A 24,572-nucleotide genomic window follows, 5' to 3' on the forward strand; every position below is an offset into this window, starting at 1 on the left:
AAAATTTTAAATAATAACAAAGTAGCTTCCCAAACACTAAATGAAAACAAAACAGTCAAAACAAATAAAAGATGTAAGTTTTACCTAAAAAGAAAAGGGCTTGAATAAAGAATAAAAAGAACTAGACAGTTTAAAAGCTCCAAGAGGGGACTTCTCTGGCAGTCCTGTGGTTAAGACTCTGCGCATCCCCTGCAGGGGATATGGGTTTGATCCCTGGTTGGGGAACTAAGATCTGCTGTGCGGTGCAGCCAAAAACAACAACAACAACAAACCACTCCACAAAGGACTACGTTGGATTTTTTTTTTTAAGATCCCTCCAACTTTAGTTTACTGAAAAACCAGGGACCATTAATCATTCAGGATGTCTGATAATATTTTACTTAAACATCTGCTTCCTAGTTTTGTAACTCTTTGCTTATCTAGTGTATGCTATTTTAGAAATCTGAGATTTTATAGTCTCCACCCTCTAAGCAAACTTTCTTATGAAATTACAAAAAGATACTATTATTGGGAACATATACATTATAGAAGTATTCATTTGGGGAAAGGGATGCTAGAGAAATGGGGATAAGCAACACAAAAGGCTAAAAAAACCACCACCACTATTCCTTTATTCTCATTCACTGTCTTTTTTTTTTTTTTTTTTTTGTGGTACACGGGCCTCTCACTGGTGTGGCCTCTCCCATTGTGGAGCACAGGCTCCGGACGCACAGGCTCAGCGGCCATGGCTCACGGGCCTAGCCGCTCTGCGGCATGTGGGATCTTCCCAGAGCAGGGCACGAACCCGTGTCCCCTGCATTGGCAGGCGGACTCTCAACCACTGCGCCACCAGGGAAGCCCACTGTCATTTAATTTGATCGCTAGGAATAACTTAAAACCAAACAGTACAAAACATCACAAGAATACTTTTTCAGCTGTTTAAAATTCAAAGTTATTAAGAGAATTCACTAATAGAGACAATTTTTAGACAGTCATCAAACATACCAGATTTTGTTTCTTTTGCAACTCTTCTAAATATCCTAAAATGTCTTCATCTGCTACATCAAAGGCTGTCTGGCCCTACGCAGGAAACAAGAGGGTTGGTGATAATTTAAAAATCAATAAATTATAAAATGCCTTTGGTGATTCTGTATGATTATACAGAAAGAAGTTAGATAACATTTTTTATGGTAGGTATAAAACATGGTACATATGACTTGAAGGAGATATATGAGAAATCCATGTGAGAGATAAGCAGCTGATACACCTCCCCTTACTTTTTTTGGTAATAGCTTCATTGATCTATAATTCACATATAAGTCACCCATTTTAAAGTGTGCAATTCAATGGTTTTAGTATATTCAGAGTTTTACAACCATCACCACAATCAATTTTAGAACATTTTCATCACCCCCAAAAGAAATGACATACCCATTAGCAACCTCCTCCCCACTCCCCCTCCCCTTGTCTGAGGCAACCGCTAATCTATTTTCTGTGACTACAGACTTGCCTATTCCAGACTTTTCGTATAAATGGAATCATACAATATATGGCCCTTTGTGACTGGCTTCTTTCACTTTGCAAACTGTTTTCAAGGTTCATCCATATTGTAGCATGTATCTACTTCATTCTTTTTTATTGCTGAATAATATTCAATTGCATGATATACCACCATTTGCTAATCTCTTCACCAGATGATAGATATCTGCTTTTGCTTTCTGGTACACAATGAATAATACTGCTATGAATATTTGTATATAAGTTTTTGTGTGGACATCTGTTTTAATTTTCTTGGGTATATATAATAGCTATGAGTAGAATTACTGAGTCATATGGTAACTCCAAGTTTAACCGTTTTGAGATCTTATTTCTACTTTACCGCCATAAAAATTAATTAAATTCTTAGTAGAGTAATAAAATAAACATATGTATTTCTAAACTACTTAGAAGTTCAGCCAGCCACAGGTATGACTTCGTTTCAAAAAGTAGTCCAGATGAACATCTGTCAATCTATTTTTATTCATAGTGGAAAAGAAAACTTCAAAGAGCTGTTGACCAAAAATAGTAAGGATTTTTCCTGCTGCCAGCTTAATCCTTATAATAACCCTACTGGTACAAGTTTCCAGAATGCCAGAAAGTTCATTATTTAGAATATATTCTACCTTTAGTTTGCAAAATTTCTTAACTTATGAATTTCTAAGAATAGAATATCAATGGAATACCCAAATCTACTCAATACGTATGGTAATACTATTACAGAAAGAGTAATACTTCTTTGTCAAACAAGGCCAAATCATCTCATAAGTAGCTAGAAAAGACTTAATAATAAAAATGAATAAATGATTCACAAAATGTTTTATACAGTTAATAAAACTTAATAGAAATAAATAATTTATATTCTCATAACATTTTTTAGACCAAAACTATTTCTAGAAGTTAAAATATTTAAAGTACATTTGAAAGGCCTACCACTTTGTTGACCATCTCCATATCACACAGACTGTCCACTAAAATTCGACATGCTTCTTCTTTACCCCAATGAGCTGCAGCATGAAGAGGTGTCCAGCCATCATAATCTTTAATATTAACATCATAGCCTGCCTGTATTAAAAGTCTAAACAAATTACAGTGAATTAGATCGTCATTAAAATCTAGAAATGATTGGACATAATTAACAGCTATATACCATGCAAGTTAACAAAAATTTGCAATATATTTCTTTTCATAGTTCAGAATCCCTCCTCCCCTCAACAAATTAACTAGGACAAAAGAATTCTCAGAGAACACTGGCATAGAGGATCTTGAGTTACTGCCATAATAATAGATTCAGTTTTAATTAATTCCTAATGACTATGAGTCTTATGGTTTGGTATGACACTGATTAATTCTTGTTAATGTTTCTAACTGAAAATTTTACAGGAAAGTCTGTAATTTTTCAAAACCATTGGATCAATTTGTATGTTAAACTGATTTATTGTAGGGAATGTCTTCAAGTGTCCATATGATATATCATCTCAAGCTGAACGTGTTCTAAAAATATACTGGGATCAAACAAAGTTATTTGTAGTGTCATTGTTGCCTTGAGGTTAAGGAACTGGTTTGTGAAAGCCTTCATGAACCTTTACGATCTACCATTGGAAATTTTCATAGGAAAATGACTGTTAGAAACAAAACAAAGCAAAACAAATATTCCGAGGGGTCGAGTCTATTTTTCTGTAGCAGTGGAAAGCAGATATTCTAATCATCAACAAAGCTAGAAAACAGGAATACATTTTAATACAATGAAAAGAGTTGCATAAATGTTAGTATGCCCTTATAACTGTATACTGATGCCAACCTTTATTTTATTTAGAAATAAAGCTCACAGAGAGCAACGAATGGGTCTATAAATTGCACATAGCACAGCGCCACACACAAAGGCGAACACTAAATACTTTATAACTCAAATCTGGTTAACCTTTACCTTACTTTCCAAGATGCTGACCTTGAGAAGGGCTTCTTTTTACCTACAGGAGGTGGCAGTGATAGCTAATATATAACTATTTATTTATGTTTCAAGAACTGATCCCTTATTTCCTAACAATATCTAAAGCAGATTTTTTTTTGTTTTTTGTTTTTTGTTTTTTACGGTACACGAGCCTCTCACTGTTGTGGCCTCTACCGTTGCGGAGCACAGGCTCCGGACGCGCAGGCTCAGTGGCCATGGCTCACGGGCCCAGCCGCTCTGCGGCATGTGGGATCTTCCAGGACCGGGGCACGAACCCATGTCCCCTGCATCGGCAGGCAGACTCTCAACTACTGCGCCACCAGGGAAGCCCTAAAGCAGATGTTTTAAATTATGGCTCCATAGCGGAACCGTATGAAAAACTTGCTATTGAAAAAAACAAACAAAAAGATTCCCCAGCTCCACCCCAGTTCCATTTAATTAATCAGTATCTTGGGAGATGGGCCCTGTCAATCTGTACTTTTAATAAGTCCTGCATATGATCTCACATCACTGCCTGTCTCCTGCCTGCATATCAACACTTAAGAGCCAGTGATCTAAAAAGCATGCTAATAGATATAAGTCAGAAGATTTAAGTTAAAAAAATATGGCCACTAACATAAATATTATCAGATACTTTATTAATAGAGACAGAAATAATACTGGAATATAAGATAATAAAAATATACCCCCAATAGGAAATATGAACTATAATAATGTTAAATATCCTGAGCAATACAAAATTCTAAGTACTTGAGAGTCTGTGTGGAGAGAAAGGTAGACACCCCCCCCCGCCCCCCAAACATAAGGCTCTCTATATGCCAGGCCATGCAAGGATACTCAAAAAAAATAAGACAGTATTTATTATGCTCAAGGAACTTCTAATGGAGGACAAAAGTTAAAAACAACAATCAACCCTCACAGACAGGTTCTATGATGAAGCTGCAATAGGAGTACAGAGCTGAAAAGCATAAAAATCAACTGAAAGGAGTTGTGTGTGTTTGGGGGGGAGGGGGTAAGTGGGGAGACAGTTATATTTGAAATGGATCTCTTCTATTTATTTTTGATTTCATATTTTCTTTCCTAAGCAAAATATTCACAAGTTTCAAAACTAAAAAAGAATAAATGGCTAGATAGCAAAGTCACCTTCCCTCTGCTGACCTTTAGCCAACCAGTTTCCCTGCCCCAGAGATAACCATACTACTATTTTTGATTAGATCCTTACAGAGAGATTTTATGCATATATAAATAAATACAACTTAAAATTTTAAAACATAAACACAAATGAGGCGTAGTTCTTAACACATCCTAGTGCTCTTTCCATATCTATAAGTAGCGTTTTAATCGCTATAGAGTATCCTAGTGAAAGGATGTATCATGATCTATTCAACCATTCTCCTACTCCAATTATAAACAATGCTGCTAGCACATACCTTATTTCCTACGTGAGTGAGAATATCTGTAAAAAAAATTCCTAGGGATTTCCCTGCTGGCGCAGTGGTTAAGAATCTGCCTGTCAATGCAGGGGACATGGGTTCGAGCCCTGGTCCAGGAAGATCCCACATGCTGCAGAGCAACTAAGCCTGTGCACCACAAGTACTGAAGCTTGCGCTCTAGGGCCCCTGCTCTGCAACAAGAAAAGCCACCGCAATGAGAAGCCCGTGCACCGCACAGAAGAGCAGCTCCTGCTTGCTGCAACTAGAGAAAGCCCGTGCACAGCAACGAAGACCCAACATAGCCAAAAATAAAATAAATAAATTAATTAACTAATTTAAAAAAATTCCTAGAGGTAATGCTGCTAAGGCAAAGAATAACTGTTACTTTGATAAAATTTGCTCAATAGTCATTTATACTTCCACCAATAATGTAAGAGAGTGCCTTTTCCCAAATTTGCCAACAGTGTACCAAACATTTTGATCTTTGACAATATGAGAGATGAAAAATGATAATTCACTGTAGCTTTATCTGCACTTATTATGAATGAAGTTGAGCATTTTTTTTTTTCATGGGCTTAAGAGCCTTGAACTGAGTCAAAGGATAGAAAGGAATTTGCTTCCAAGTTGAAGAGATGGTGAATGAAAGTTTCTAGATAGAAACAAGAGTAGGCATTTAGGCATCATGAAAGAACTTCAAGTAGATATATACAGCTGGAATCATGCATGCCTGAGGAGCAAAGGTAGCAGCTTAGCTTGAAAGAGGAACCAATGACCAGATGACTAATGGTCTTATGTGCTAAGCTGAGGAGTTTAAAATTCATCCCAATTCCTGCTGAGAATCTTAATGAAGCATCTTAAGAGCCTGGACAACGGAATTACAAAGACCACTTGGAAGCAGTTTAGAAATCTATTTTACAGTGCAATCCAGTACTCATATATATGTTTACAGAAACAAGAATTTTAAGAAACAAAATACCTTTACCATATGCAATACTCTGATATTTTCAATTTTTTTCTTTTTAAATGCTGTTCACAGCTCACTAAGTTCATTTCATGACCCGCTCTAATGGGGTTTGAAAGTCTGAAAAGTTTTGGATTAGAGAGAAACAGATGGGACAAGGAAACTAATTACAACTTAACTGTAGCAGCTTCCCTGGTGGCACAGTGGTTAAGAATCTGCCTGCCAATGCAGGGAACACGGGTTCAAGCCTTGGTCCAGGAAGATCCCACATGCTGCAGAGCAACTAAGCCTGTGCGCCACAACTACTGAGCCTGTGCTCTAGAGCCTGCATGCCACAACTACTGAAGGCCACATGCCTAGAGCCAGTGCTCTGCAAGAAGAGAAGCCACTGCAGTGAGAAGCCCATGCACTGCAACAAAGAGTAGCCCCCGCTCACCGCAACTAGAGAAAGCCCGTGTGTAGCAGCGAAGACCCAGCACAGCCAAAAGTAAATAAATAAAATAAATAAATTTAAAAAAAAGTTAACTGTACTATTCTAGGAAAAGACTTAAATTACTGAAGTGAGTAGGGATTGAAATAGGAGGAAACCTGGAATAACTGACCCACTTAAACTTCTTCACTGTTTTTACTGAGAGGGAATAAGGAGAAGGGATTGATATAAGAAACCAAAGTGGAACAAAAGCAACATAGAGGGTGCAACAGATTTTGCTGAGGGCCAGTCTTATTAGCCTTCACATAGATATAACAAAAGTTATGCACTGAATTGTTTTTTCCATATAGTTGCCATCACCTTTGCACTGCATAAGTAAAAACCAAAACACAGATTTATTATGACATAAAGGAGCTTTGTCCCAAAGACATCTGTTGATCAGTATATAACCCTATATTGTCTAAGTTGCTTATGGTTTAATATTTAATATTATGCTAACAGCACTCTGAATTCCAGTGTTCATGTAGTGAAAATCTAAAACAAAATCAGATAAATTATATGTAAATAAACAATCAGTAGGAATCAAGCTCTCAGAATTTGATAATATGTCTGTATACAACATTGCTCTTAGTCTCTGTATCCAGAGCTTAACCTATCTGGAATCTCAAAGTGACTCTAATAATTTACTAGGCCAGAAGGTAACATATAATGGTTGTCTGACACTTAAATTTCACTTGTTGGAAAACTGCAATGGAAGAACAGTAGAATACTCAAAATTTGAGAGTGAAATAAAGAACTTTAGAAATAAAGCAATAACATTCAAGGTAGTTTTCTCTTTCTCCCTATAAACAGATATTAAATAACTTAACATAAGTTGTTTCAAAATAATGTTAGCAGGTATCTTAAAAAAAGGAAAAGTGAAATAAAGAAAACAAATCAAAGCAGAAAAACAACTGTGAGAAGCAATACTTACTTTAAAACTTCTGTATAGCCTTTAGCGGCTGCAACATGAAGTGCTGTACCTCCAGATTTTGCATGCCGGACATCATTTATATGGCCACTATTAAGCCATTGTCTTGCATCTCTAAGCATTATTCGTTCTTCTTCCTTTCGAGCTGCTTCTATATCAACCCCTGATAAAATAAAATAATTTTTTTCATTTTTTTCTCTATAGTAAATGTTTTTGTTCAGAAATAAAATTATCCAAAACATTCCAAGTTTAATTGAAAATTAAGTGAAATTATATTTTTGAAAAATGGGCTGCTTAGAACAAGCTGGTTAAATGAAGAAATGTAGGAATACTGTAGACATTTTATTAGCATTATCTATTGACTATTTAATTTTTGCCCTACAGTATTATTTTGGCTTTCTTTTTACCTTTTCTGCTTATTCCTTTTGTTTTTGAAGATTTGAATATTCCCCATCCTTTGGTCTAAAAAAAAATTTGTTGTTTTAAACAATCATATGTATTTAAGTCTCAAATTTTTATCCACTGCTTTGACCAGTTCTCTGAACTCTAGCCTAGTAGGTACAAATGTTTATTGAACACTTCAACTTGGAGGTCCTGTCCTCATCTAAAATTGAACAGATCTTAAATCAGATTATTTTTCTACCAACACCCCTTTCTTTTCCCAACACAGTACACTGTTCATACCATCAGTATCAGTTTTATAATTTCATTAAGTTATATAGATGTTTATTCATTTAAAAGCATTAAGCACTATGCTAGGTTAAGGTGATAAGAGTGGGGAGAATTCAAAAAGGAACAGGACCTTCAAAGCGCTCAACATCCTGAGAAAAAAATTAAAATAGAAATGATAATCCTGAAATCCCTCAGTGATCTCATGTTATCTTATGGCTTCAAATGCTGGTTATTTAATAAATAGCACATACCATGATGTATTTATACTCCAGAAGACAATGAGCTTATTAAAAAAGGTAAATATACTGCTTTTTAATCTTGTATCCCCACCATATGGATGGATACCTGATACAAAGTAAAAGGGATCAGTAAATGTTTACTGAATGAATGATGAATACATAAATACATGAGTAAAAAATAATTATATACACACACAACTCCTCAGCTAAGAGCTCTTCTATAATTCATATTCATGTATCCAATGGCTTGTTGGAATTTTTCATTCACTCATACATTCAATCAATCAGTCAATATGTACTGAGTCTCTACTATATGTCAGGTACTTTATTAGGTGGCGTTAGGGGTTTAGAATTGAAACTATTACATGGCAGATGATACATCTGTGAAGGAAAAAAAAAGCAGAGTAAAGGTATAGAGGGTAATGAGAAAGAGTTGTTATTTTATATAGGTTGGTAAAGAACAGTCTCTTTGATAAGGTGACATTACAGCAAGAAATAAATTGAGAGTCATATCATAATCTTAGAAAATATTCCAGACAGAGGGAAGTACTACAGATCTTCCTTGACTTACAATGGGGTTACATTCTGATAAATCCATCAAAAGTTGAAAATATCCTAAGTCAAAACTGCATATGATATACCTATCCTGTCATAGCTTAGTGTAGCCTACCTTAGACACGCTCAGAATAATTACATTAGCCTACAGTTGGGAAAATCATCTAACACAAAGCCTGTTTTATAAATAAATTATTAAGTGCTGAATATCTCATGTAATTTACTGAACACTGTACTGAAAGTGAAAAACAGAATGGTCATATAGGTATAGAATGGTTGTTTAAATATATCAGTTTGGTTGTTTACCCTCATGATCACGTGGCTGACCAGAAGTTGCAGCTTGCTGCTGTTGACCAGCGTCACTAGGGAATATGTGCTGCATATCACTAGCCTGGGAAAAGACTGAAACTCAAAATCTGAAGTATGGTTTCTACTGAATGTGTATTGCTTTCACACCATCATTAAGTTGAAAAATCGTTAAACTGAACCACTATAAGTCAGGGACTGTCTGTAGTAAGCACTGAGGTAGAAGCCTGCTTGGAATGTTCTTCTGATTAGGAAAAGGCAGGGTGTCTATAGAGTAGTGAGGACAATGAGCAGGGGGCAGGGTGACAACATCTGACTCAATTTAAGAGGATCACTTAAGCTGAAAAGTTAAGAGTAAAAACTGAGGTATAGACTGGGAGGCTATAACAATAATTCAGGCAAGAGATGATGGTAACTTGAACCAGGGTGGTAGCAGTGAAGGTAGTAAAGAGGTTAGATTCTGCATTTTTCAAGGCAAACCAACAGAATTTGCTGTTAGTTTGGATGTAGGAGAAAAGAGAAAAGTCAAGGATGAATTAAAGGTTTTTAGCCTGAGCAACTAGAAAAATTAAATTTTCAGTTTCGGATACGTGAAGTTTGAAATGCGCTAACAGACATCTAATTGGAGTTACCTGGATATCTGAGTCTGGAGAACAGAGAAGAGGTCAAAACTAGGAATGTAATATAATACATAATAAAATAATATAACATAGTCACCTAAACTCAATGCTAAAATCTTATCTCAATTTTCCCTAGCCAATCTGCTTGCTGTCTGTCTTGTATTTCCTATATTAGGTTCCAATACTTACCCAGAAACCTGGAAGTCATCCTTAATCCCTCCCTTTACCTTATCCCCAGCCTCCATCCAATCAGTCAGCAGATTCTGAGCTGCCATTCCTAAAATGTCTTCTTTTTTTTTCCCTAAAATGTCTTCTTAATGGCCCCTAATCACTATTTTAGTTCGTCTTATGTCTCACACTTTGACGACTACAGCTGGCCCTTAATTCATTCTCCTCAGTTCCTTCTGAGTCATTCCCCACATCATCGCCAGACTGGTTTTTCTGTATCAAAATACAATCATCTCTCTTTTCTATAAAAAATCTGTCAATGATTGCTCACCTCCTACAAGACAAAGCTCAAGCTCTTTAGTGTAGCAGACAGAGCCTTTTATGATTTGGTCTCAATGCATTTTAAATCTCTAGTCTTTCTCCTCTATCATCACCCAGTGTTCTAACCATATAGATCTTCACATAGATCAAGTACATCATGTGCCTGTGCTGTTGTGCAAGCTAGTATCCTCTATCTGGAATGTATCCTTACCTTGCTTGCTTAGTAAATTACCATTTACTCAAGATACAACTAAACTGTTCAATTGAAGCTCAATCTCAAAAAAGTAGGCCATGACTGAAAAACATTTTTAAAATCCTGAGATTACAGAAGTGCAGGTAAAGTCATCTTCAAACTAGAGATGGAGCACAGGGTCTGGACGCACAGGCTCGGTGGCCATGGCTCACGGGCCCAGCCACTCGGTGGCATGTGGGATCTTCCCGGACCGGGGCACGAACCCATGTCCCCTGCATCGGCAGGCGGACTCTCAACCACTGTGCCACCAGGGAAGCCCGAGATCTCATTTTTTTCCCCAAATGTTTGCTCTTGGTGCTAGAACCAACTATCCTCTTGAATTTTTCTTTTTTTCCCCTAAATATTTATTTATTTATTTATTTGGCTGTGTCAGGTCTTAGTTGTGGCATGCGGGCTCGGTAGTTGCGGTGCATGGGCTCAGTAGTTGTGGTGCATGGGCTCTAGAGTGCGTGGGCTTAGTATTTGCGGCATGCAGGCTTAGTTGCCCCATGGCACGTGGAATCTTGGTTCTGTGACCAGAGATTGAACCCACGTGCCTTGTGTTGGAAGGCGGAGTCTTAACCACTGGACTACCAGGGAAGTCCCTCATTACTACATTTGAAAGAAACCTGCAATGAGGTTTTGCAAACAGACTTTATAAAAACAATTATATACACTATATATGTAACGGACAAAACCGATTATAATCTTTAATTACAAAGTATCACCATTTCTATAATAATGCAATTTTATATATATATAAATTTCCTTTTAAAAGATAATCAGCCCATCTTATTTTAAATGCCTTCTAATGTTATTCATAAAAGAAATTATAAAGCTGTTAACTGTTAATACATTAAGAATAATCTTTCTACTAAATGACTTTTCTGAAACTGATTTATTTTACTTTCTTATGCTTAATTTTTTTTACTATGTCTTTTAATACATGAACATCTTTATTATCGTTATCCCTTTTCTCTTTATCATCTTAAAGAGTCTCACTTTTATTGTCTTTTATTATTCTAAATTTCCTCTGGACTTGAAATAAAAATACAGCTACTTCTTACTTCTGGATTTACCTAATTTCATGCTATCTTCATCTAATTACAAAGCAGTTCCCTCTGCTGCCACAAAATTGTGCCTTTATATGAATTATATATAAATACAACTCAAGTTTAAAATTAAAGTACATGTGAAGAGAAATTTCTTATGCTTAAGAAAATCCAGTTAGAAAAAAAACCACTCTTGTTCTTAAAATCTTTTCAAAAATACCACTGATTAGAGCAATAGAACATTAATTTTTGTTTAAACCCCACTGGACTATGTATTACAATACTTGTTTTCTAATTCCAGTGCTTTAACTAGGCTAGCAACCTTGAGAAAGCCTTAACTTCTTTGAATATTAGTATAATGTGTTAACAACACAGATCTGAACCTAGACTGCTGGGTTTCAATCCCTGATTTGCTATTTACTAGCTCTATTATCTTGGGCAAGACACAATCTACACTAATATTCAGTTCTTTTATTTGTAAGATAGGAGTAATGAAAGTATATACCTATCCCCAATGTTGTGAGGATTAAATTAATTAATATTATATGTCAAGTGTTTAGATCAGGAATAAGCACTAAGGTGTTAATTATCATGATCAGTTCTAAAAGTTTATGATTCTGCTTCTCTTTTACTGTATTGTGGTCTAATAGGAAGAAGATCTTATAATGAATTTAACTGGTCCTTAATCCACCTATAATTGCAAAGTTTTTAAACAATGAAAACAATGTATATTGAACTAAATTGGGTGTGATATAATAAAGTGATTAGACTATTTAACATCTGTCACTGCTATAAAAAACAGTAAATGGTAGCTTGAAATGTAACCAATTCTCATAGGTAAGAAAAAATAAAATAAAATTGGAATTGTTAGCTAAGAAATGCAAAAATTGACTTGTGTCCCACACTAAATAAAGAAAATTGCATTAAAACATAAACCAGAAATACTTTCACCTACTATTCAATCATTACTGCTTTCAAAGGCAATCTACTCAAGCATGACTAGTTGTTAATCAAATATATTAGAATAAGAAATAAGAGCCAAAAGAGTGATTAAAGAATTTTAAAATATTAAATAACTTTCATACCAGGATAAATAATTTGAGAAATCTTGTCATTACTAGAGATATATTTAGGGTGCTCTTTTTATAAATGTTAAACTCTATTAGAGATGCCTCTATCTTTTGTTTCTTTGGAATAAAGTTATGCTATATAAATTCATGTATTCCCATTATATGAATAAAATGAATATCATGAAATATTTTCTAGGAGATATTCCTAATAAAATGCAGTATGGTACAGTGATGAAGAGTGTGGGCTCAAGGTATCTGTTACACTGTTTGGGACTGAACTACATACAGCACGACTTCCTATATGCATGACCTTGGGCAAATCACTGAGCCTCAGCTTCTCATCTGTAAAATGGGGTGATAGTAGTATTAACCTCTTAGAATTGCTGTGAGGATGAAATGAAATAATGCATGTAAAGCCTTTTGTTCAATGCCTGGCAAATAATCGGTATTTAATAAGAGTTAGCGATTATTTTTAGTAACAGCTCTTTACTTTTTTTCAGTTTCAGGGTCATACTATATACTATTTTCCAGAATTTCTCCTCACCAATTATTTTCCCAGATTTACATTTTCCATCCTGACATTTCCTAAATTCCAACGGTGCAGTGAACACTGTCATCTAGATGTGCTTTAGCAACCAAACTCAATATATCCCAAAACAAACTCATACACTCTTCTAAATCCGTTCCTGCTTTGTCCCACATTTTCCCGTGTGAATTTATCCAATCATCACTTCTTAAACTGGAAACTTCAGGAGGCAAATTAGCTGGCCTCAATTCTTCCTTTATCTCCACATTCAATTCTCCATCAAGCTGTTTTAATTTTACCTTAATATTTTCTGAAAACAGTCCTGGCTCTTTGCTCTTTTCCATCTTAAGTGTAACCATTTTGGCCCTTTTCATCTTTCACCTGGATTAAGTGAAGAATCTTCTTCAAGGAAGGCATGTCACCATGTATCCCCCACTCTAATGCATCCTCCAGATTACCATCAGCTGCTTTATTACTAAAAACCAAATCCAATCAGGTTAATTTCCCGCTTGGGAATCTTTGTTGCATCTGTCTAATGCCTACAAAAGAGATGTCCACCGTCTGGCTCCAGCCTAATCTTTTCAAGCCTCAACCTCATACTAATTCCATCCTGACTTTTTACTCCATTCCAATTCTAATGAATCCTCCACGTATGCTATGTCTCCAATTCCTTTTCTTTGCACATGTTGATACCCCTGTCTCACATGCTTTTTTTGTCCACTACCCCCCTTCTTTGCCAAGTAAACTCGCTCTCAAATGTCATCACTTTCAAACCCTTCCTGACTACTGCAAACAGTTAGTCATAGGCTTTTCTGTTCTCCCACATCATTCTGTTCCTACCTATATTTTAGCACATAGCACACTGCATTGTGGGGCTCTGTTTATATATTTGTCACTTCCATACACTGTGAAATCCTTAAGAACAAAGTGTGTCTCTTAAAAAAAATACCCAACACTCAGAACATATGCTGGCACCTTAATCAAAACTGAATCATTACAACTAAAATCAGCCTTGCTAACAGTTTCCTTTATATAGAAGGAAACTAAAGACAAGAAGTTTTCAGTACATATCCATGCCTTTCCCAGTTCATAATAATTGCGAACTACTATTAAACAATATTGTTGCTATCTATCTGCGCATTCACCAGGGCTAGCTGGACAGATAAGGGACTCTTCATCCAGGTTGTGATGCTTTCTTTATACCCATTCTTCCAGCTTCTTCAAGTCTTGAAGATCCCATTACTCCAAAATTGCTTGCTTAGGACACAGCTGTTAAAAGCTCTACTGTGTATTTAACCAAGCTCCAGTTATGACTACTTTCCTAATGTGTGCCTTGTTTCTCCTGAGCTCCAGGTACCTTCAGCCGCTTGTTACAATGCCTCAACTCTACTTAGGCATTTAAATATTTCTTCAGTTTTAGTGCCTAAGATTTTTTTTTTTTTAACAACCAGGTAGTCATTATGAATTTTCCTAATCCCAAGGAATAAAAATCTCTTTTTAAGGAACTGACTTAGCTTCCATTTCTCTGCTTTTATTTCCTGATGAACCACATTTCAGCAGGAGTCAACCTTCTAAACCAATATCCCATATCTTAGGAAAACACAGTTCTCTTCTGATAATACCCATTTAATCACTGCCTAGACATAACTTAATATAGTGGAAATCACACAGTAATTTATATATATATATATATATATGTTTTTTTAAGTTGTAGTAAAATATGCATAACAAAATTTACTATCTTAATAACCATTTTAAGTAGACAGTTCAGTAGTGTTAAGTACATTTACATGTACTTGTTGCTCAGTCAATGTCTAGAACTCTTTTCATCTGCAAAACTGCAATGCTACACTAATTAAACAACAAAACCCCATTCCCACTTCCTCCTAGCTCCTGAGAACCATCATTCCACTTTCTCTATGATTTTGAATACTTGAGGTACCTCATGTTAAGTGGAATCATACAGTATTTGTCTTTTTGTGACCGGCTTATTTCACATAGCATAATGTTCTCAAGGTTCATCCAGGCTGTAGCATATGTCAGAATTTCCTTCTTAATGCTGAGCAGCATTTTCTGTAAGTATATACTACATTTTGTTTATTCATTCATCCATTGATGAACACTTGGTTTTCTTCCATCTTTTAGTTATTGTGAATAATGCTATAAACATGGGTGTACAAAAATCTCTTTGAAACCTTCCTTTTAATTCTTTGGTTATATGCCCAGAAGAGGAATTGTTGTATTTTACAGCCTTATATTTATTGAGATAATTCACATATTATTTAAAGTATACAACTCAGTGGTTTTAGTAAATTTGCAGAGCTGTGCAACCATTATCACAGTTTTAGAACACTCATCACTCCTGAAAGAAATTCTACCCATAAGCAATCATTCCTCATCTATAAATTGACATCTCCCAAATTTGTATCTCCAGCTTGTACCTCTCTCTATTAACATATTCAACTGCTTGGATATCTAATAGGCAAAACAAACTTAACACGTCTGAAAAATGAACCCCTGAACTCTCCCTACAAAACTTGCTTTTCCCACAACATTCACACCTCTCATAAAAACGTCACCCATCTAGTGGCTCAAACCAAAAATCTTAGAATCTTCCCTGCCTTCTTCTTTCTTACACACTGTAGTTTTAACCATTCAATAACCTTCTTGGCCAAACCTTCAAAATATATCTAAAATCCAATCTTTTCTCATCCCTTTGTCTACTACCACCCTACTCCTGCCCTTGCCATTCTCCTACTTCTGCCCTTACCTTCCTACAATCTATTCTCAACACAATAGCCCCAGAGATCCCTTCTAAAGCAAGTCAGATCATGTCACTCCTCTATCTCAATCCCTCCACTAGCTCACTATTTCACTCAGATTAAAAGCTAAAATCCTTCCAATGGCCCACAAGGCCCTATGTGATATGGTCCACTGCTACTTCTGTGACCTCATCTCCTTCCAACCTCTTCCTTGTTCTGCGTGCTTCAGTCATACTGGTCACACTCGCTGCTTCTCTGAAAACACCAGGCACCCTCCCATCCTTGAATTCATTGGTTCCTCTGTCTGCAATGTTCTTTCCCCAGACCTACATGATTCATTCCATCACTCCAGTAAGACCTTAGCTTAAATACCACCTTATCAGTGACAACTTCTTGACCACTCTAAATTTGCAATGTGTCTCATTCACCCCGTGCACTTCCTTCCCCTTTGCCTGTTTTACTTCTCTCCAAAGCTTTTATTGACAGATAATTTTATGCCTTACCCTACCACTCATGATACTTCTTTAAACTTTAAAAATATTAAAAATACGTAGAGTTAAGAATCATATATTTTTTCAAGTAGAACCTTACTTCACATATTGTTAGGTAAACTGATTTTTTTTCCACTCAAATTACGATTGCCCTTCAATGTCAACAATCATTTATTGAAAAAGTCAAGTATCATATTCTTTACAAAACAGTTTTAAACATATTTTCCATATAGGTTGGTTACATTACCTTGCCGATTAACTTCATTTTGAAGTAGCTCTTCCATTGCCTCCTCCTCAGCAATATCTAAAGGTGTGTCTCCTTCACTGTTGACAGCTCCTACATGTGCTCCCTGACCAATCAAAAACCTGTAAAATTAAAGGGAAGACAGTTAAGCAATGATGGTATCATCAAAATAAGACTGAATGCATAGTTAATGAGGCAAGCTCCTATGCAAAAGCAGCAATAAAAACCAAGGATAGCATAGGTATTATTTAAGTTTTAAGAAACTACCATAAAGCATGTCTTCTTTCCTTTTTAAAATTTTATATTTCCTAAAATTTTTCTATAATGTACACACATTAACTAATACAAAAATGTTATTTTAAAATAATTACAAAGTCTTTCATAGGATTATTTCAGACTGTCTCCATTAAGATTTTTCATTATCTCCATATTGACTAGTTTCCTATCTGAACTTCATGCTCCCAGTCTCATGCCATAAGCAATAGTTCTTAACCTTGGGCTCATGGGCGTAATTCAGAAGGTCATTCAGCTTATACAGATATATTAAAATACTGTGTATGTTCATCACTATTTTGAAATTAAGGTAATTATTAGACCAACTACTAAGTCTTTTTATTTAATGTGTTACTAAAGAAGCACATACACACTTTGTACTCAGTATTTTATTTTATGCATCCAAAACACAATACTAAGAACATATTCACAGGCATCATCACACCTGACAAAGGGATCCAGATACAAAATTGTTGCAAATCTCTTTCAGTATGCCAACTGCACATCTCCCAGAATCATCTATCTAACACAACCAGAGTCAATTTCCAACTTAAAATTCTTTGAATGGTTGTCCATGCTAGGAGAAAACATGCCTACATGGCCCTTACTGATCTGGTTTTGTCTTCTTTTCAGCCTCATTCCTCTTCCTTTCTTGTATCACACTTTAGACTCCAACAATATGGAACTGTTTGTAGTTCCGGATTAAGCCATGTTCTTTTGGCATCGCTGACTTTACTCTTCTATATATAAAGAATGGCTCCCTTTTTTCAGGTGTTCCTAATCAATCTAACTCTTATTTGTAAATTTTTTTTTTTACAGGCTACATGACAATATTCACATTATCAAAACAGGGAAGGAAAAGAGAGCCTTCAGAGTTTTAAAAAAAGAAGAAAAAAAGAAAAAACTCCCTTACATCTCTCCTTTTGTTATCATGTTCCCTCCCCAGAGATAAACACGATCAACAGCATGGCAAATATCTTTCTGGTACCCTTGCTATGAATTTATGTCTGTCTATAAAGAAATATATACAGTCACTTTTGAGGTTCTTGGGATTACTTTAAATGTACTGGAGTGCAACACTTGCCTTCTAATAGCTGAAAAATATTCCACAATATGGCTGGATCATACTTTTATTTAATGCCATCCTCCTAATGGATGTGTTCTTAAATGGATGTGTTCTTAAATTTTTCTCAACATGATGAGAGTAAAGCATCTTATCAGTTTTCTTTCCTGATTACACATGAGTTTGAAAAAAAATCTGGATATGTTCACTAGCATTTATATTTTCTCCTTTTGTGAACTTCTTATTTACTTCTTTTGCTTTTTTTTTTTTTTTTTTTTTTTTTTTGGCGGTACGCGGGCCTCTCACTGTTGTGGCCTCTCCCGTTGCAGAGCGCAGGCTCCGGACACGTAGGCTCAGCGGCCATGGCTCACAGGAGCAGCCGCTCCGTGGCATATGGGATCTTCCTGGACCGGGGCACGAACCCGTGTCCCCTGCATCAGCAGGCGGACTCTCAACCACTGTGCCACCAGGGAAGCCCCTCTTTTGCTTATATTTTTAATGTGTGCCTTAACTCAACAAATACTTACGGGGTGTTGTTATAGATTGAATGATTTTGTGTTCCTCTAAAATTCATGTCGAAACCCCAAACCACCAATATGATGCTATTAGGAGGTAGTGCTCTGGGGAGGTAATTAGGTATAGATAAGGTCATGAGGTTGGAGAACCCATGATGGGATTAATGTTTTTAAAGAGGAAGAGAGTAGAGGGCACTGTCTCTCTGCATGGAGGGCACAGCAAGATGGCAGCCATCTGCAAGTCAGGAAAAGAGCCCTCACTAGACACAGAATTGGCCACCACCTTGATCCTGAACTGTCTAGTCTCCAGAACTGTGAGAAAGAAATGTCTGTTGTTTAAGCATCCCAGTTTATGGCATTTTCTTACAGCAAACAAAGCTGACTAAGACAGGTGTCTACATGTATCTACCACTATGTTACATGTCAGGCATATAAAAGTAAGCAAAAACAAATGCAGATCTTCCCCTCAAAGATCTTATAATCTAGAAAGAGAGCTAGGTTAATTACCTAAATACATGTAAAACTTTGATGTCTTATAACAGTGAGTTATGTCTACAAGTGAATAATAGAATAATTTGATTTAGTAAGGTCAGGAAAGGATTCTCTAAACAATATATGGGTACTAGCAAACATAATGGAAGGAGAGTATGTTCCAGAAGAGAGAACAAAAGGCACCAAAAACCTGTGACAGGAAGTGTGTATGGCTAGACAAGGGTTTGGTTCATTCTCCTGAGAGTAAATGAAAGAATCAATCTCTAAATAATATGTCAGGTACACCCCAAAGTCAGTGAATGTTTATTTTGTAATATCTGTAAATGATCAAGTGTGTGTTTCAAAAAGATCACTTTGTGAAGTATGGAAAATAAATGAGAATGGAGAAAGAATGAAAGTAGGCAGACCAGCTAATGAGCTACTGCAGCAGTAGACAAAAATTATGTTGGAAGCTTGAATTTGATGGAGGAAATGGATAAATTCCAGAGATATCTAGGAGATACTAGAGATCAGCTGGATAAGAGAAGCGAGGGCGAGGGAAGGTGTCTATGATTCACTGAAGTTCTTGACTTGTCTGTGGTAGATGGACGGTGGTACTAATAAATGATACACAAAAAAATAAGTTATTCCCTCCTTCTGACAAATAGATGTGATGCAAATATTTTTTTCCATATTGTCACCACATTAAAAAAAACAAACCTTTTCTTACAGCATTTTGTATTTGAGTGAAATTTAAAGGTTGTGTGAAGTCAGGTCTGTCAATCTTTTGCTTTAAGAAGGACTTTACCAACTAGTTATTGATATCTGTGTGGAGATGTAACTTTTACAAGACACACACACATAGAAAGAGAAAGATAGAAAAAGGAAAGAATATACACTATAAAGTTAACAGAGGTAGCATTAGGAGGGATTTGCTTTTTTCATTTTATTTTTTAGCCGCACTGTGGGAAATGTAGGATCTCAGTTCCTGGACCAGGGATCAAACCCGCACCCCCTGCAGTGGAATTGTGAAGTCTTAACCACTGGACCACCAAGGAAGTCCCACATTAGGAGGGATTTGTATTAGTTGGGGGTTTTCATGGGGGGGGGGGTGATTTTTTTTTTGTTATCCTAGTTTTTCTGCAGCAAGTTTATTTTGTGTATGTATATTAGACCACAAAAATGGCTACCATGCCATTTTGTAGCCTGGTATTTTTACAATTAATAATATGTTATAAACATTTCTCCTAGTGCAAAACAATGTTTCATTTTTATGATCTTCACAGGGACTTCCACAAACAGAAGTCATATTTGAATTGAAGAAACTTTTTCTGTTTCACAGTTTTAAAAAATGTAATATAAAACTAATGAAGAACATTTAAATGCTACAAATAAATAAATAAATGAATCTGGAGCAAAAAAATAAGATACTAGTGGAGTAGAACCTGTGCTATGCTCCAGGGGAATATGTACGTATTCTGCTAGGCAAAATCTCAAACAATAAGAGATATTTACATAAAACCACGTACATTTTGCTTAGGTATTAGAAATCATTCACAGGATGTAAAGACAGAATAAAAGGAAGACCTCAGAGTGGCTGCAGTGCTAGCAGAGGGAAGCAGAGTCTCAAGGAAATAACAGGTCAAAGCCAAAAAGAGACAATCCAAAATTTATATAAACAGGAAGGATGTTAAGAGAAACTAACAAGAGTAAAGTTCCCAAAACTGCTGGCAGGAAGTAGGGCCTGGAGCAATCCCTGAGCCAAAAGTTTAGGTATAAATATGTATACATACAATTCACAAACCTCTCTATGACTCAAGAACTATTATTTGCAAATGTAAATTAAATAAATAAAACCCCATGGCATTAATTCTAATTTACCACGAGTAATCTCAAAAAGCCATTCAAAGATTGGCTGGGTGAAAAAAAAGCATAAATATTTAAATTCTGCAGACTTTGGGTTTGGTTCCCACCTCTGTTTCTTGACAGCTGTGTGATATTCATCAACTTAAAACATTTGAAACCTAGCTTATAGGTAACTTACAAGGCTGTGTTATATTTAATTAAATGAGTTAATGTCTAAAAATATAATTAAAATTCTATCTGTATCACATCATGCAAAATCATCACACTTAGAAAGCAATGTTTAAGATAATGTGAAACAAAATACAGGCTACCTGGAATACCAGAAATTCACTTTGTGGGACCCTTGGAGATACTGAAAACAGATGGTCACATTTCCTTCAACAAAAAGAGCTGGGGTATTAAAAGCAGCTCATGGGACTGCTAATTAGGAAAAATAAACTATATTTATTATAAGATTTCTTGGGGAAATCTATGAAGATTTCACACAGGAGTCCCAAACTGAAAGTCAGAATATTAGGTTGTTTCTCAGATGGGTAACTTTTTTGAATGCTTCAGGGTTTAAAAAAAAAGGCAGGCTTTTATTTGCTTAACAATGGTTAATGATGTCCTTAAGCAATACAAAAGAGGCCAACATAGGAGATGCCACCTATTGAAGGATGAAAATCATTATAAATTACTGAAGTGAAAAATGGTAAACTGCTAGGTTTACTGAGATTTATAATAACCTACAGCTTTGAGTCAATAAATAATTTTGGATAATTAATAAACCTCAAATTCAAGACATGATCCAAATGGATTTCTACAAAATTATTTGCATATGTGTGAATTAAAAAATCTAATAAAAGGTGTAAAACTTGTTAACCAAGTTATCGATTGCAAGTTGGATGTGGTATATTAGATGGACAGGTTTCTATCTGGATTAGAATGATTCAATGTTTGTTAACTGAATTCAGCAGACAAATTTGACAGTCTCATAATTATCTTGGATTCTGAGTTTTGTCAAAAGCCAAACCACAGAAGAGATTGAGAAGGAGAAATAGTTCATTTAAAAAATTTGGTGTTTTAATTAAAGCCCTTGTCTTTAAATTAGAAGCTAATGAGAACACAGTAATCAAAGAGACAGAGAAAGAAATTTCATCAGCAAGAGCTGAATATATTTAGTGTTCAAACTTAATGTACATTGTTTTATTTACTGTAGAAAAACTAGTATCAAGAAATTGTTTTAACCAATCCATGGATTTTTCATGTATTCAATACATGAATTTTTAAAATTCGCAACATCAGTGAGTGCATCCTTAAAAAATTTGTCATACAGATGAATCTCAAGGCCATTATGATAAGCAAAATAAGCCAGTCACAAAAGGCCAAATGCTATATGATTCCACTCATATAAGTGTCTAAAGTTGTCAAAATCATAACAACAGCAAATAGTAAGGTGGTTACCAAGGGCTAAGGGAGTGGGGAGGGGAAATTAGTGTTTACCAGGTAGTTTTAGTATTGCAAGATGAAAAATTCCTAGAGATCTGCTGCAAAACAATGTGAATATGCTTAACACTATTAAACCATACACTTTAAAATGGCCAAGATAATGTATTTAATGTTTTTACCACAATTTAAAAAAACCCCACAAAGTCAGAAAACCACTGAAATAGTTGTTTCTTGAAAATTCAAATGAATTACTCAAAGCCATCCAATGAGACAGAAATTATGAAAACTAAGCTACCTGAACTTTTCAAAGAGGGGTAAGAGAACACTGTACTATTAACTTCAAAAATAAATGCAGACTTCCTTGGTGGCGCAGTGGTTAAGAATCTGCCTGCCAATGCAGGGGACATGGGTTTGAGCCCTGGTTCAGGAATATCCCACATGCTGCGGCACAACTAACCCCGTGTGCCACAACTACTGAGCCTGTGCCCTAGAGCCCGCGAGCCACAACTACTTAGCCTGCGTGCCATAACTACTGAAGCCCACGTGCCTAGAGCCCGTGCTCCACAACGAGAAGCCACCACAATGAGAAGCTTGCGTACCACAACAAAGAGTGGCCCTGCTCACCACAACCAGAGAAAGCCCACGTGCAGCAACCCAATGCAGCCAAAAATAAATAAATAAAAAATATATTAAAATAAATAAGTAAATAAATGCTATTTTCTTTTGGAAGCCTCTGAGCAACATAAAATCAGTGTAAATAACCTTATGCATCTTCAGTGGGAATGCACTTTCCTACTTCATATTTGAAATTCTATATCACAATATATATCACAATAAAACAGTTGAAAGTAACTATAACAGTAAGAATCCAAACAAAAGTTCTGACCTAAAACTTTTGAAAGTTTTCTTTAAAATAACAGTTCTTTCCTTCAGCACCTGACAAATGTTGTGCCACTTCCTTCTGGTCTCCATGTTTCTGATGAGAAGTCTGCTTTAATGCAATGCCCCCTGCCCCAATGTTATAGTAGTTCCTTTCTCATTGCTTTCAAGATTTTTACTTTGTCTTTTGTTTTCAGAACTGCTCTGGTTTATCCTCTGTGGAATTTGCTAATAAACTTCTTGAATCTGTAGGTTTATATCTTTTGCCGAGTTTGAGTAAGTTTTTAGCCATCATTTATTATTTCTTTAAACACTTTTCCAGCAATGCCCTCTTTCTCTTCTTCTGGGACTCCAATGGCATAAATGTTAGCTCTCTGGTATACTCCCACAGGCCCCTGAGGCTCTCTTCATTTTATTTTAGTCTATTTTCTCTCTGTTGCCCAGATTCAGTAATTTCTATTGTTCTGTTTTTCAGTTCACCAATTCTTTCTTTTATCCCCTCCATTCTGCTGCTGAGCCTATCGGCTATTTATTTTGGTTACTGGATTTTTCAGTTCCAAAACTCCCATTTGGTTCCCCTTCATATCTTCTATTTCTTTGCAGACTTTTTTTGCCTGAGACTTTTTTTCATTTGTTTGAAGCATACTTGTAATTGGTTGTTGAAGCACTTCTGTGATAGCCGCTCTATAATCTTTGTCAAGTAATTTCAATATTAATCTCTCTGTAATCTTAATGCTAGTCTCTATTGTCTTTTTCATTCAATTTGAGATGTTCCTTGGTATGACAACTGATTTTCAATTGAAATCTGAACACTCTGGGCATTATGAGACTCTAGATTGTGCTTAAATCTTCTATGTTAGCTGACTATATTTGGCCCTGGTCTAGCAGAAAAGATGGGGAGGTGCCATCTCATTATTACAAGGTAGGGGTAGAAGTTCAGGTTCCCCACTCAGCCTCCACTGACACTAGCGATAGAGCAGCTCCATGTTACTTCTGACTCCCCACCAAACCTTCACTATACCTCCCTGGCTAAGGAGGCTATGGGTGCCTCACTACTACATCCTATGTGGCCTCCACTGACACCATAAAGGGAAAAAGAGTTAGGCCTCTTTACTGATGGGTGGTGGTGAAAGTATTTACTCTCTACCAGGCCTCTTCTGACTCCACCCCAGTGGGGAGAAGTAGGAGCTCCTTTTTACTGCCAGGTGGGGGTATAAGTCCAGGCTTCCCACATGGTCTCCAGTGCCAGTTAGGGGAGGGCTAGTTAACTATCTGATGGGGATGAAAATCTCAGCAGGCTCTGTATCTGACCTAATCTGACATCATGACAGTAGAGGTGCTACGGCACCTCATGATAGCCTGGTAATGTTGTAAGTTTATGCTCCCTACCTGGCCTTTGCTAGTGAGGGTATGGGTGGGACCAAGGTTTTTTTCTGCAGTGTTTGGCTGGAGTAGTTTTTCTTTTTTTTTTTTTTTTAAAGGTTTTAGGGTACCCCTCTCCTAGTATTTGGCTAAAGAGGTTAGGCTTTTGTTGGGGCTTTTTGGAGGGGTCAGTGTGG

General features: G+C 36.1%; 1 protein-coding gene across 13 annotated transcripts in view; it reads right to left on the minus strand.

Moving 5' to 3' along the window:
- The window catches only part of PPP1R12A (protein phosphatase 1 regulatory subunit 12A), a 151,022-nt gene that overhangs the window by 54,755 nt on the left and 71,695 nt on the right, over positions 1–24,572 (minus strand). For all 13 annotated transcript variants that reach the window (XM_067009794.1, XM_059081633.2, XM_059081637.2 and 10 more), the window contains 4 exons: positions 16,522–16,640; positions 7,264–7,423; positions 2,449–2,593; positions 985–1,059 (listed from right to left, as the gene is read on the minus strand). In XM_067009794.1, the coding sequence (XP_066865895.1) occupies positions 985–1,059; positions 2,449–2,593; positions 7,264–7,423; positions 16,522–16,640 (499 nt within the window). The remainder of the gene's footprint in view (positions 1–984; positions 1,060–2,448; positions 2,594–7,263; positions 7,424–16,521; positions 16,641–24,572) is intronic.

The sequence above is a fragment of the Kogia breviceps genome, chromosome 12 (assembly GCF_026419965.1).
Source record: "Kogia breviceps isolate mKogBre1 chromosome 12, mKogBre1 haplotype 1, whole genome shotgun sequence".
Classification (NCBI taxonomy): Eukaryota; Metazoa; Chordata; class Mammalia; order Artiodactyla; family Physeteridae; genus Kogia; species Kogia breviceps.